Genomic DNA, 14,099 nt, shown 5'->3' on the forward strand with positions numbered 1-14,099 from the left:
AATCCCAGTACAAAAACACAGTAACTAGCTACCTACTAAAATGGGTTGTGACCTTAGAAATACTATGCTCCTTCAAAGTGAAGAGCCAAATGGTTAATTCACCTCGACAGTGCCATAATATGTTCTCACCACAGTCCCACGTGGGATCAGGTTTAGGGAGTAGATGTACGCTAGTTTAGGTTCGGTAAAGAATCTGGTTTTCAGTGAAATGTGTTTGCATTTTGTGCTTCAAGTCACTTTTGACTTCTTCATTATTAAACTAAGATTACCATCGTTCTCTAACTGTATCCAGGTGCAGTGTTCCCTAATTATTTTCATAGAAAATATAATATGTTTCATTCCTTTACAAACTTTACTGTTGCAGTTACAACTACTGTTGTTTATGTTCTTTCTTTATTATCTTGTTTACTGTTTATGTTTATCCACTGAAAGAACATCAAGAACACTGTTTTCAAATGTCTTCCCTTTCAGACCCCGTACTTTTGGCCGACACAAAACTGGGTTGCAGAAGACTCGGACTACGGTGAGTACAACACAGAAACATCTCTTTACAATGCAACCTGCAGACTGTCGAATCACATGTAGGGATGCGCAATATATAGTTATAGTTACAAAAGAATTACAACCAATACTGCATAAGCAACACCACTTCAACCAGGCTCTGAGTGATCGTTTGACAGGCTCATGGTTAGGAACGACTTGGTTTGTTTTAGAAGAAGGGACTCACTGTTTTTTGTCAAATCCCAGAAATGATGTGGCAGATCTTAAAGGGGAAGCAATCACCTTCTTGAGCTCAACTACTTACGAACAAGGCGCATCAATACAATGTCTGACATTTTCAGATGCCAGATTTCCTCAGCAGTAGTAAAGTAACAAATTATCCCTGCAGATTTTTGGATGGATTGGCAATTAGTCATTTTTTTTATTTTGACAGCTCTAGGATAGTAGTTTCTCCCAGTTTCCACAGCAAGGCTCTTGTCTGCAGACTGGGACTGCATACTACATACACTTCCTTGCCAGAAATGTCAGCCATCTTGGAAGTGATGACCACCTTGATTTTTTGAGTGGTTAACGTGTTTTGTCAAAAGAGTAATAGTTTTCTCCTGAAATATGCAGTTATTAAAACTAAATCGGTCAGATAAATGTAGAAAATAAAACATTTCCCTATGAAATGTATTGTGTAAGTCTAAGTATTTGAGTGAATATATTTACTTACTTTCGGCCACTAGTAACCAATGATTTGTTTTGTTGTGATTGTAGCCATTTACCTGGCCAAGAGGAACATCCGCAAGAAAGGCATGTTAGAGCCCTATGAACAGGTATGTGTGTGTGTGTGTGTGTGTAGATGTGCATGTTGGGTCTGACCTTTGGTTTTCTATCAATTTATCGGATATCATAAATTTAGAAAATATTAATATTAAAATATTAATATCAAATAATAACTGAATTAAAGTCCTCAGGGGCACCAGCCTAACTAATAGGCAAAATAGCCAATATTTCTTCAGTCTCAAATTATTGGAATGATTGGAATTCAACTGAGTAAAGGTTGGCAATATTCACACTTGTGCAACATTAAACTGACCAGTAGTTATACTTAAAGACATTTATTTACAATAGGAAAGAGTAAAATACAATGTTTAATCTATGGATTCAGACATGAGATGTGATGTGGTGAAAACATTTGACCCAAACAGGCTGTTTGTAGAAAAGGAGATTTTAACTGCTGCTGACTTACTGAGCACTAGTTTCCTCCCAGTTCTGTTCATGTTCTGTTTTTAAGTGAACTTATCACTGTCCCTGTCTCTGTCTCTGTCCCTGTCCCTGTCCCTGTCACCGTCACTGTCCCTGTCACCGTCACTGTCTCTGTCACCGTCTCTGTCACTGTCACCGTCACTGTCTCTGTCTCTGTCCCTGTCACTGTCTCTGTCACCGTCTCTGTCCCTGTCACCGTCACTGTCTATGTCTCTGTCCCTGTCACTGTCACTGTGTCTGTCCCTGTCTCTGTCCCTGTCACCATCCCGTCCCTGTCACCGTCACTGTCTCTGTCTCTGTCCCTGTCCCTGTCACCGTCACTGTGTCTGTCCCTGTCTCTGTCCCTGTCACCATCCCGTCCCTGTCACCGTCACTGTCTCTGTCTCTGTCCCTGTCCCTGTCACCGTCACTGTGTCTGTCCCTGTCTCTGTCCCTGTCACCATCCCGTCCCTGTCACCGTCACTGTCTCTGTCTCTGTCCCTGTCACCGTCACTGTCCCTGTCACCGTCACTGTCTCTGTCACTGTCTCTGTCACTGTCTCTGTCACTGTACTGTCCCTGTCACCATCACTGTCCCTGTCACCATCACTGTCTCTGTCACTGTCTCTGTCACTGTCTCTGTCACTGTCACTGTCCCTGTCACCATCACTGTCCCTGTCACTGTCACTGTCTCTGTCACTGTACTGTCCCTGTCACCGTCACTGTCTCCGTCACTGTCACTGTCACTGTACTGTCCCTGTCACCGTCACTGTCTCTGTCACTGTCTCTGTCCCTGTCACTGTCTCTGTCACTGTACTGTCCCTGTCACCGTCACTGTCTCTGTCACTGTCTCTGTCACTGTACTGTCCCTGTCACCGTCTCTGTCCCTGTCTCTGTCACTGTACTGTCCCTGTCACCGTCACTGTCACTGTCTCTGTCACTGTACTGTCCCTGTCACCATCACTGTATCTGTCACTGTACTGTCCCTGTCACCATCACTGTCTCTGTCACTGTACTGTCCCTGTCACCATCACTGTCTCTGTCAAAGTCACTGTCAATGTCACTGTACTGTCATTGTCAGCGTCTCTGTCACCGTCATTGTCTGTCACCTGTCACCTGTCACCTGTCACCTGTCCCCATCACTGTCTCTGTCACTGTCACCGTCCCTGCCACTGTTACTGTCTCTGTCACTGTCACCGTATTGTCACTGTCCCTGTCACCGTATTGTCACTGTCACTGTACTGTCACTATCTGCGTCTCTGTCACGTCACTGTCCCTATCACTGTCACACTGTCACTGTCCCTGTCACCATCACTATCACTGTCACACTTTCACTGTCTCTGTCCCTGTTGCCTTCACTGTCACCCTCACTGTCAATGTCACACAGTCACCATTACTGTCGCTGTCAAAGTCACTGTCAATGTCACTGTACTGTCATTGTCAGCGTCTCTGTCACCGTCATTGTCTGTCACCTGTCACCTGTCACCTGTCACCATCACTGTATCTGTCACTGTCACCGTCCTTGTCACTGTTACTGTCTCTGTCACTGTCTCTGTCACTGTCACTGTACTGTCACTATCAGCGTCTCTGTCACGTCACTGTCCCTATCACTGTCACACTTTCACTGTCTCTGTCCCTGTTGCCTTCACTGTCACTTTCACTGTCAATGTCACACAGTCACCATTACTGTCGCTGTCACTGGCTGTTCCTGTTACCTTTTACTGTCCCCGTCACCACCGTCACTGTCACTGTCACTGTTACCTTCAAGGTCCCTGTCACCGTCACTGTCACTGTCACTGTTACCTTCAATACCTTCACTGTCACCATCACTGTCACTGTCACCGTCACCGTCACCGTCACCGTCACTGTCACCGTCACTGTCACTGTCACCATCACTGTCACTATCACCTCACACTGTCACTGTCTATGTTCTTGTCACCATCCCTGTCTCTGTCCCTGTCACCATCACTGTCACTCTCACTGTCACTGTCCCTGTTACTGTACTTATACATACATTTTTTAACAGGTGCATTATAACCACCTCCATGAATGGCTGAACCACAAGTGGGACTTCATTGTGATGCAGGCCACTGAACAGTACAAGTAGGTCAAACATATACAAAAAATAACACAAAGGCGCTGCAAAATCAGACAACATCTTCATCATTTTGACAACACATGCGTTACAAATACTGACAACACAACAGAAGTGTTTCCAGGGGACACTAAAAAGTAATGGACCCACCTGGGACGCACTGGTTGTTTAATGCTTTTTGACTTTTGAAGTTATGAAGACAACTACCCGTTAGTGGCGTTTGAAAATAAGCTGGGTTTATTATAACGTTCATTATAAGACTATGGCTAAGCTAACAGTACATATTTGCAATAATAATAATATCTGAATCATGTGATATTGACGTTATGCTAAACCAAACAACTCACCTTTAGCTTATTTTCAAATACCACTAACAGGTAACCGTCTTCATAACTTCAAAAGTCAAGAAGCAATGAACAACCAGCATTGTGAATGTGCCCCAGCTGGGTCCGTTATTTTTTAGTGTCCCCTGGAAACACTTCTGTTGTAGCACATGTGCTGTTAAATTGATGAAGATGTTTTCTGAATTGTCAATGCGCATGTGTATTTGCATGTGTTTCCTTAAGTTGTAGTACGTTGAGCTCTCAGGGCCACCATACAAAACTGCATTTTGTGAGGTCACTGTGACCTTGACCTTTGACCACCAAAATCTAATCAGTTCGTCCTTGAAGTGAATGTTTGTCCCAAATTTGAAGAGGTTCCATCAAGGCATTACTGAGATATCAAGTAATATATGTCCCCGAGAATGGGACTGATGTATGTACGTATGGACAACATGAAAACAATATGGCTCCGGCTCTGACTGTTGCCGGTGCAAGAGGAATAATAATAACCCCACAGTCTGTCAGCTACAGTGAGGCCTATAGAGAGGAGGCAGCAGCTACATGTGGAGGCTTTGTAGACCACAGGCAGGGCTGCATCTTTCATATTTAAACATTTTCTACACTAGTACTGAAACGATTGGTACCAGTGTAGGAAAAAAAAAAAATCTAATTTACAGAAACAAAAGCCCAAGCAGCTGTACAGAGCCAAAATACAAGAGTCAACTATAGATCAGACTTTCACTACTTGACAGTTTTTGATGCTCAATACCCAGAAGAGTATTTCAAATTTTGACAAGAAGTTTTACACTAGAGACGACCTACCTCCACCTGACCAACATAATCAGTTCAGCTACTCAACTCAGGTTATAGGTTTTGTTACATTCATCTAACTACCTGCACTTCCCATTCTTTTTGCATGTGTCCATGTGTCCATGTGTCCATGTGTGTGTGTGTGTGTGTGTGTGTGTGTGTGTGTGTGTGTGTCAGGGCTGGTAAGGAGAGGATGAAGCCGGACTGTGTGGTGTTTGACTGCCAGGAGAGGGCTTACTGGATAGTGAACAGACCTCCGGTCAGTGTGTGTGTGACTCTATATTGTGATCTCATTATAACGTGATCATGTTACTGACTGTACATTCATCATGGACCTGTCATGTGTGTGTGCAGCGTCGCACTCACAGTGCTATGGACTGTGGTCCAGAGCGTCTTATTGATCCCAGCGCAGATGAGGTAACAGGTCAGTACACACACACACACACACACACACACACACACCAGTCCAAGGCAGTAACAGCAGTGTCTGTTGTAAAAATGTTGCCAACTTGCAACTATAATTGGTGTGTGTGGCATCAAATTCACAGACAAGGTCAGTTTATCTTGAACTTTTGCATTCTCTTTGCTTTCTTCTGTTGTTTGCCTCTTTTTGTCACTTTAATATGGTGTGACGTAAGAGATATCAGAATTAACCGATTTGCATGCCAGACAGCTGGCATGATGTGTTGCAGACAACTATGTGTTTACTTTTGTTAATGGTACAACTTATGTTGCACAGAAAATCAAATGAACCACTTGGCCTGATAACTTAAAGGAGGCCTATTTATTTTCTTCATAAGGCTACTTTTGCAATGTGGCAAAATAAAAGTTTTGTATTGTGTCAAGTGAGAATTACTCAGGGTCCTTAGCTTTCAGGATACGTGGCCACCTGAACAACATATTTGAATAGCCCTGTTCTACTGTATCTACTTTGCTTTCAAATGGTTTGGCTAACACAATTATGGTGTCTTTACTCCACCTGACCATCTTCATCTCTGTCTCATGGGAATATTAGGACATCCTGTAAAGATCAGCTGTTTCATTCACTGCTTTTTCCCCTGTCCTGTCTTTGTCTCCTTTCAAACAGATGTCCTTACACTGATGAAGACACAGTGATGTAATAAAACAAGCAGAAAGAAAACATCATATACAGTCTTTTACCCAAACTGTCACTCCTCTGTGGAAACTACACTGTAGATTTATGTTCCATGTCGTATTTAGTCAGTCCCTCCAGGAAGTGAGGATGTTTGGATTGTAAATTAATGAACTATTTGAGCAGGGTGAGATTTTGTCTCATTCCTGCAGTAACTGTCCTAAAATGGTCACAAATTCACCACAAAGAAAACCAGACCAGGTCCATCTGAATGAAAACTATGGGCTCAGCCCTTACAGAAAAACCATATGCATTTCACTGGTGCAAAATCACATGCAGTGTAACGTGTGAAGCCCATGTAATTTCACATTTGAAACCTTTGGGATTACACTCGAGACCCATGTACATAGATTGTTGTTGTTTGTTTGCATGTTTGTCAGTTCTCACATTACTGCACTTGTTGAAAATGTTATGGTGAAACTTTGAAAATCTGCAGTATTTGTGACATATTACAACATGTGGAAAGATTTTCCACATGTGCTCTACATTTTGTAGCGTGTGCTACCATGTGATCAAATGTAGAAAAGATGTGGAAAAAATGGGAAATTCATGTGGTTTTTCTATGAGGGAGATTAGGGTCAATCATTTTTCTGTAAAACCAGGTGGCTTTAATTATATTTGATGATGTAGAAAATAAGGTTAAACATGTAATGTGCTGTGTGTCTGCAGAAGTGCACGTCGCCCGTCTTGAAAATCTACTGCATCTTCCTCCTGTCTTCTGATTGGACTCTGCTTTGTCATTGGGTTGTTATTGTCCAAATAGATTTAGGTGTGAAGACAGGTCAAAATTCATAACTCGTGGTTTCAGTGTCACACACAGTGTGGGAACTTTGCGTGCTGAGTGTTTTCTGCTTTGTATCTCTACATACATGTTGACAGAAGCACTTCACAGAGTCTTTGTGTGACCTCACTACTTATCTCATGTGGTCACAGATTTCATTCACAGTCTTCTTTTATTTTATTTTTTTTACAATTACAAATCTTTTCTATACATGCGCAAACTCACATTTCTACTGCAAATTTATTTTACAAGTTTACAAAGGTTTATTTTTAAACGTTTATTAAAATCTACAAACTAGAATTATTTGTGAACATCACTTTACAAGCTCAAAATCTTTTTGACCCTAATCTAAGCCCATAGAAGACTTCAGTATTATCAAGCCAAGTTCATTTTCTCTCTCTCTGGAGCACAGGGCCAAAGTCAGAACAGTTTCAATCTTTCACAAAAGTAAATTAATGTTGATATTTTGCAATAATCACAAAAAACTTTGTAACCTGCAAGCAGCTTATTCAGTTGTGTTTAGTCGTGTTGGTGTTTGAGTTTGCAGCAGCTCTCTGTAGATAACAATAAAGCATCAGAATCATCCTCTGTCACACTCACTATTTTTCTGTCTTTCAGAAAATCAGCTTTGATGAGTACAGACGCAAAGTAAGTCAGAACATTCAAAAATACACACACTGATCTTATTTTATTATAACAAGGGAAAAACTTGCTCCCAGCTCAGTGTTGAAACTGGAAACTGTGGAAGTGAGAAAATTACAATTATAATTTTACAGTTGCAAACAACATTTTGTGTTCCTCTTTTCTTCTAGAACATCTTCTATCAACAAGCCATCATGAGGTCAAAGGTCAAATCTAGTGTGTCCCTCGGAGCGTAAGTTCATCTGGTACCTGACGTAGAGGAGTTAAAATTGATATTAATTATAATTAATTGTTTTTCTTGTATTTATGACTCACATTTTGTTCTCACATTTTTACCTCCTAATTGTAATGAGATGATCTCGTTATTAAATTAATATGAGGGATACAGCAGGACCTTTTGATTGTTAGTGTCTGGTGATCAGTTCAATGACGGTTTGGAAACCCTGACTCTGAGGTTCTGTGGACTCTGCAGGTTGGTCAAGTACGTTACAAACTACAAAAACCATGATGCCTTTCTGGCTCCATGTTTACCCAGCAACCCCTGGCAAACAGACAACGATGCATACTGGACTCTCAACATGAGAAGGTGAGGGTGGCTTCATCATCAAGGTAAAGGTCAATCAGGAAATGATCACAGTCATGGTGAGACATTGGTCTAATTATTGTAATCAAACCAAACTGGGAGATTTTTAGCCTTTTCATATGTTTACACTGAATTGTGATGAGCTGTTTTGGGAGGAACACAAAAAAGGAACAAACAGACACAAACATTTGAGAGCCTCAGCATCAGCTGGTAAACTGTCCTCGGAGGATCACTTCTTTTCATTCATGTCAGACAGAAAACATGAGACTTGTTTTTGTATAAATGGCTGCAAATTTACAGTGAGGACAGACGTCCATGTGACTCTGCTGTCCGAACACAGGTCTGAGGTTTACTGCCTCGCTCAAAGAAGGAAGTTGTATAGAGATATAATATTTCAATTCTACAGTCAACACACAAACACGAAGAATGTGAACTGAGCATAGTAAAGACTGGACTCCTGCTGCTCTGTGTGTGTGTGTGTGTGTGTGTGTGTGTGTGTGTGTGTGTGTGTGTGTGTGTGTGTGTGTGTGTGTGTTTAAATCCAGAGCTGTGTAAAGCTGCAAATAACACCAGGATTCAGTGACGATTCAGAGACAAATCCTCTTAGTTTTAGAAGAATCATCATTATCATCATCAGTTCTCTGAATTACACTTGAAAAGACAAGTGTGACATTTGAAATGATTCAGCTAATGGAGTTTTCTCAGTTGGAAAGAATGGAGGAAGACTATGAAATATGGAAGCTACTAAGTGACCCTTGAGGGTTTTTGACTTGAGACTCCTTTGGGTTAAATCGGTATTTTGAAAACTATTACGGTGGATATTCACCTTATAATAAATCGTCATTTTGGCATCAAATTTTTCAAAGCACTGTACTTTGTGTTAATTGTGTTGAGGTGATCTTTTCAACAGAACTTGTAGTTTTCCCTCTGATATTCCATTTTGGAACACAAGTTCCATCTTAAAAGCTGTTGTCCACCGAGGGAGACAGAGGTGATTGTGTGTGTGTGTTTCCCTCCTCACCCTGGTGGCCACAGTAGCAGCCAGTGTCTCAGCAGGTGCTACTGATAGTTAATGGGCGGAAATGGGCAAAGCTGATTCTAATTGGCTAATTAGACTCATTAATTCTTAGCTTTTTAACTCAGGTATGGGAGCAACTCTAAGGATAATCAACACAGTGTATTTGCATGTACTTGTGTGTATGTGTTGATGTGTGGTTCTTTGCTCATGTGTATGTCTTTCTATAATTGTGAGGACAATTTTGGATAGAAAAAACATTATTGTGAGGTAATTTTACCAGCCAAAATGAGTAGTTAATGTCTTCATTTCATATGAGTTGAGACACAAAGCATAACAAATGTATCATTTAGCCATATTCCAAATTATAAAAGTGTAACAGTGATGATTTTTAAAAGCCAGAGTCAGCCATGAGAGGGTGTGTGTGCCTGTCTGTGTTCAGAGTTGACGTCCCCACTAAGATGCGAGTAGAGCGCTGGTCCTTCAGCCTGTTTGAGCTGCTGACCGACCTGCGAGGCCGAGACGACTTCAAGATCTTCCTCAAGAAGGAGTTCAGCGGTGAGTTACCAAACTTTAAAAAATACATTTCAGGCTGTGATTAATGACTGTAATGAATACAAGTTAAATGGGACAAGTTATTTGGACCTAAAGTGTGTGTGTGTGTGTGTGTGCGTGCGTGTGTGCGTGTGTGCGTGTGTGCGTGTGTGCGTGTGTGCGTGCGTGCGTGCGTGCGTGTGTGCGTGCGTGTGCGTGTGTGTTTCCCAGGGGAGAACTTGGCTTTTTGGGAGGCAGCTGAGGAACTGAAATGGGGCACTGCATCTTCCATGTCAACAAAAGCTGAGACCATCTTCAAGTAAGACAAATACTATTTCTCTCTCTCTCTGCAGGTGTGTGTGGGTCCATTGTCACTAAGCCTAGTGTGTACACAATGTTATATGTATGTATGTATATAGTCAGGTTTTTACAGTGAAGTGTGACCAAAGCCTGTACACAGGATCTGTGGTTGTTATATTTCTAGAAGACTACACCTCTCCACTCTTTGACCTTCAGTACCATTCATTACATCAGTGTGTGTGTGTGTGTGTGTGTGTTCAGGACCTTCCTGGCCCCAGGGGCCCCGCGCTGGATTAACATTGATGGCAGGACAATGGGTCTGACAGTGAAAGGCCTGGATCATCCTCACCGCTACGTGCTGGAAGCAGCTCAGACACATGTCTTCTTGCTGATGAAGAAGGTGTGTCTGCGTACTGTTTTTCTTACCCTGCAGCTAATGACTGTCACCCATATGTGAGGGTGGTGGATTAGTACCATCAAGTGATTCATGATAAATATGATGCTTACACTTATTTCAGAATTTGGCTCACTGTGTCAAAACTCAACACACAAGCAAAATAACACAGAACACCTGGATGTGAACATCTGTCAAAAGGAAACACTGCAATCAAACCCTGACAATCCTCTTTCAAAATGACATTTCTTTTTTACAAAACCATATGCACGTGCACCATCTGATGAACATTACACAAACACTGCTGTCTTCACAACTTTGTATATCTTTAATTTTGTCATACAGGCTTCACACAACACAGAAATAGAAAAATATTCAGAAAACAGCTGATTTTACCAGAACAGGTTTGTACAGAACAGTAGAACTTACAGCTGCAGCTGCATCAAAGTCTATAGGACTCTGTCACAGAACAGGTTTACGCTCAAATGTGAATATGGTGTAAAGTAATTCTGGTGTAAAAAAACATAGGATTACAACATCTACATCCTCATACAGGGAGGGGGTTGGGGGTGGGTTGGGTCAGATAGGCAGAGACCTACAGACACCCCCTCCCAGAACGGAGGCACTAGTGCAGGTCACATACTGCTTTGTCTGAATGTATACATTGAAAACACAACACAATCTGCTGCCATTACTCTGTTACTCTACAGTTCAGTGATACTTCCACATCTTCATAGAGAAGGTCCTTGACTCTAACACTGTTCCTCTCATATGGAACCTGTACAGCTGCTTCATTGTAAGGTGGTGTTGATGAACTGAGAGGTCCAGTCTAGTAGAAAGTTGAAGACCTGCTCTCTAGTCTCAATGTCCGTATTATGGATACTACTCTGTAGCAACTGAGGTTGGACTGATTCTCTGCTCAGCCTCCCTCAGTGTCAGATCAGGATTTATGACATGGTCCACCAAATATGTGTCTGTCGATCACCAGGTCTTCTTTGTTCTGGCCCTCATCCCCCACCTCCTGTCTGTCTTCCTCTTCCTCTCACTTTCACTGCTTCCATGTTTGCAAAGCTTCACAGAAGCTCACCTGAGGTCTACCTGTAGCACTAAGGCTCAGACTGAGTAGCGTTCAATATCTGCATAAGTGTTTTTAGGTGTGTATGTGTTTGGTGTGAAATTCAGGTGTGTGTTGCAGTTTGAAAAAGAAGTGTTGTAGAATTGAAAACAAAGTGTAAAGTAGAAAATGTGTTTGTATTTTTGGTTCCTTTGTTCAAGGCGTGGCTTTAAAAGTTAAGGTTTTGATGCTTTGGTCTAAGCATTCACTTTCAGTGTGTGAGCAATCACAAAAAACTGTAATGGAACAGAGGTCACCTTCAGGTCACGGCTCTGACATGTGCTGCGTTATTAGAATTTGTGACAGAAATGACATCTGCACGTTTTCAGATGGGAATTAAAGGCGCTTTGGTTTAGTGAAGCTGAGCTCACCTGCAGTCTCCCGTGCTTTCATTGCTACAGGATACTTTCTTCCGTTACCTCAAGTCACCCGTGTACAAAGACATACAGAAGAAGGCGCTGAACCCTGAGCCTCATAACTTCAGGTCAGTTGCTGAAATTAGATTAATCTCTAGTTAATCTCTGATATCTAGAAACTGCTGTCCCAATATACTGTATGTACAAACTGACTGTGCTTGTTGTTTCTCCCTATAATCATGACATTTCTTCCCCAAAGTTATTAGTAAGTTTAATGACAGATTCAAGCATATTATTACATAAAGAGACAGTACAGCAGCTGTAAACTGAGAGGGGGCTTTATTAAAACTAGAATCTCCCCCTTCTGGTTGTGTCCCTCCACCAACCAGCCAAGTGTCAGGAAACATGGTCACAGTCTCTCCTTCCTGAGTTACAGCATTGAATAATGACCAAAAGTGTTTGTAAAGAACATTATGATGTCACAGTGAAATTAACCTTTGACCATTTGGATATAAAATATTATTTCCATTTGGATATAAAATATAATAATAATAATAATTAATACTGCCACTCAGGTGGTTGTATATTAACCTGTGTCTCTGATGTCATCTCTGATCTTTCTCTGGCTGCCCACTGACTCCTCCCAGTCCACGAGACAGATCATATACAGATCATTTCTCAATTCATTTTTTCCTGCAGCAATTAATATTTTCAGGTCCCACCTATTATTATAATTATTATTATTTTTTTTTTTTTTTGACAGAACCCAAATAAAATCACATACATGTCAATGGGGCTCAGAGAGATAGTGAATGAGTAGGACTGTCATTTTCACAGTGTTTCTGTTCCTTCAACACTGTGAACATCATAAATGAAATTCCCTTCACCTTTTACTGCAGTGGTGACACAACACAAACCTCACAGACATACATAGATCTTAAAACCTGGACAAACAGATCCTAAACTATATGTACTCCAAGGGCGTAGGTTTGGTCTCAGCATTTGTAGGTTCACAACAACCCCTCCATAACAAACATATCATCTGTATTTACATTAAGACCATCGTTTACATTTAAATAAAAACTATACACAGTAACAGATCAAAAATTGAAAGAAAGTAAACTTCAGGAAATCACTTGTTAATGGCAGAGAAAAATCTAACAGTAGTTTTGCATTTTTGCATCCATGGTCAACATGTTAATATCCAGTGCTGCAGTTCTCCTTTTCTACTTGATTTCACATTTAAAACCAGCTCCACCTTGAGCAGCTACATCAGTAAAGTGCTGCTGATCCACTGATGCATCAGTATTAACAATGTAATAATGTAAGGTTGGCGATGTAAGCAGCTGCAGAGTGTGATACTTGCCTCCAGATAGTCCCCGACCTCTTATCACTCAAATATTAGTTGGGGCAATTCTGTCCTCCCAAAATATTGGTAGGGACATGTCCTTACTGTCCAAATGCAAACCTACACCATTGATGTACTATATACTGCATATGTATATTTAGATATCTGCAAATTTGTGTTTTGTAGTTTGGGTAAAATGAGCCCTTAACACATTTTACCTTTATACCACAATGAATAAAATAACAGAATATTGTCCTCCCTCGTGACAAAGGCTTTCCCATCGTCTTGAGTTCATCACCATGTTTCTCTTTTCACTCCAGTCCAGCCCAGCTGGAGCAAAACGCTCTGACCCGCAGCCTGGGCATCCATCCCATCATCCTCTGGCAGCAGGAGGAGGAGGAAAAGGCGAAGGCTGCTGCCGCCTCTGCTCCTGTGGATGTCAAGGCCATGATGAGCAAAATAGACAGGAAGAAGTAGAGATATACCATCAACACAGGTACCAGCTGCTCGTCAGTGTCACTTTGTTTTAGAATTATCCAATGTGAGAAAACACAAACTGAAAACCCATCCCATTATTTAGAAAGTGATGCAGTATTTTTTTCTCTACATTTTTATCAATTTGAATTTATTTCATGTTTATTTATTTATTTCAATACCTAAATATATATTTGTGAAAATAAAGATTATTATTATAATAGTTATTATTTATAATAAACTGTTGTTTTTAATGTCAGATTTTCATGAGGGTCAGTGTAATAGTTCTATTGTACATTCATATTACTCCATACAAGTAAGAGTGTGAGGTAATACTCAAATGACTTATCTCACTAGTGTGTAAGTTGGAGATATTGTAGCTGTTGCTGCTGCAGTCTGTCTATATATATATATATATATATATATATATATATATATATATATATA

General features: G+C 41.0%; 1 protein-coding gene across 1 annotated transcript in view; it reads left to right on the forward strand.

The window, feature by feature from the left end:
* The window catches only part of rgs9a (regulator of G protein signaling 9a), a 20,850-nt gene extending 7,066 nt beyond the window's left edge, over window positions 1–13,784 (forward strand). The window contains exons 5-17 of the mRNA XM_023422840.2: window positions 472–523; window positions 1,261–1,319; window positions 3,757–3,833; window positions 5,136–5,217; window positions 5,313–5,375; window positions 7,511–7,540; window positions 7,705–7,766; window positions 8,007–8,120; window positions 9,575–9,690; window positions 9,898–9,985; window positions 10,228–10,366; window positions 11,876–11,958; window positions 13,499–13,784. Coding sequence (XP_023278608.1) covers window positions 472–523; window positions 1,261–1,319; window positions 3,757–3,833; window positions 5,136–5,217; window positions 5,313–5,375; window positions 7,511–7,540; window positions 7,705–7,766; window positions 8,007–8,120; window positions 9,575–9,690; window positions 9,898–9,985; window positions 10,228–10,366; window positions 11,876–11,958; window positions 13,499–13,655 — 1,122 coding nt within the window. The 3' untranslated portion in view covers window positions 13,656–13,784. The remainder of the gene's footprint in view (window positions 1–471; window positions 524–1,260; window positions 1,320–3,756; window positions 3,834–5,135; window positions 5,218–5,312; window positions 5,376–7,510; window positions 7,541–7,704; window positions 7,767–8,006; window positions 8,121–9,574; window positions 9,691–9,897; window positions 9,986–10,227; window positions 10,367–11,875; window positions 11,959–13,498) is intronic.
* The last annotated feature ends 315 nt before the right edge of the window (window positions 13,785–14,099 follow it).

Source organism: Seriola lalandi, unplaced genomic scaffold (assembly GCF_002814215.2).
Source record: "Seriola lalandi dorsalis isolate HSWRI2012SDOR001 ecotype SW California unplaced genomic scaffold, Sedor1 jcf7180002054686, whole genome shotgun sequence".
NCBI classification, from domain to species: domain Eukaryota; kingdom Metazoa; phylum Chordata; class Actinopteri; order Carangiformes; family Carangidae; genus Seriola; species Seriola lalandi.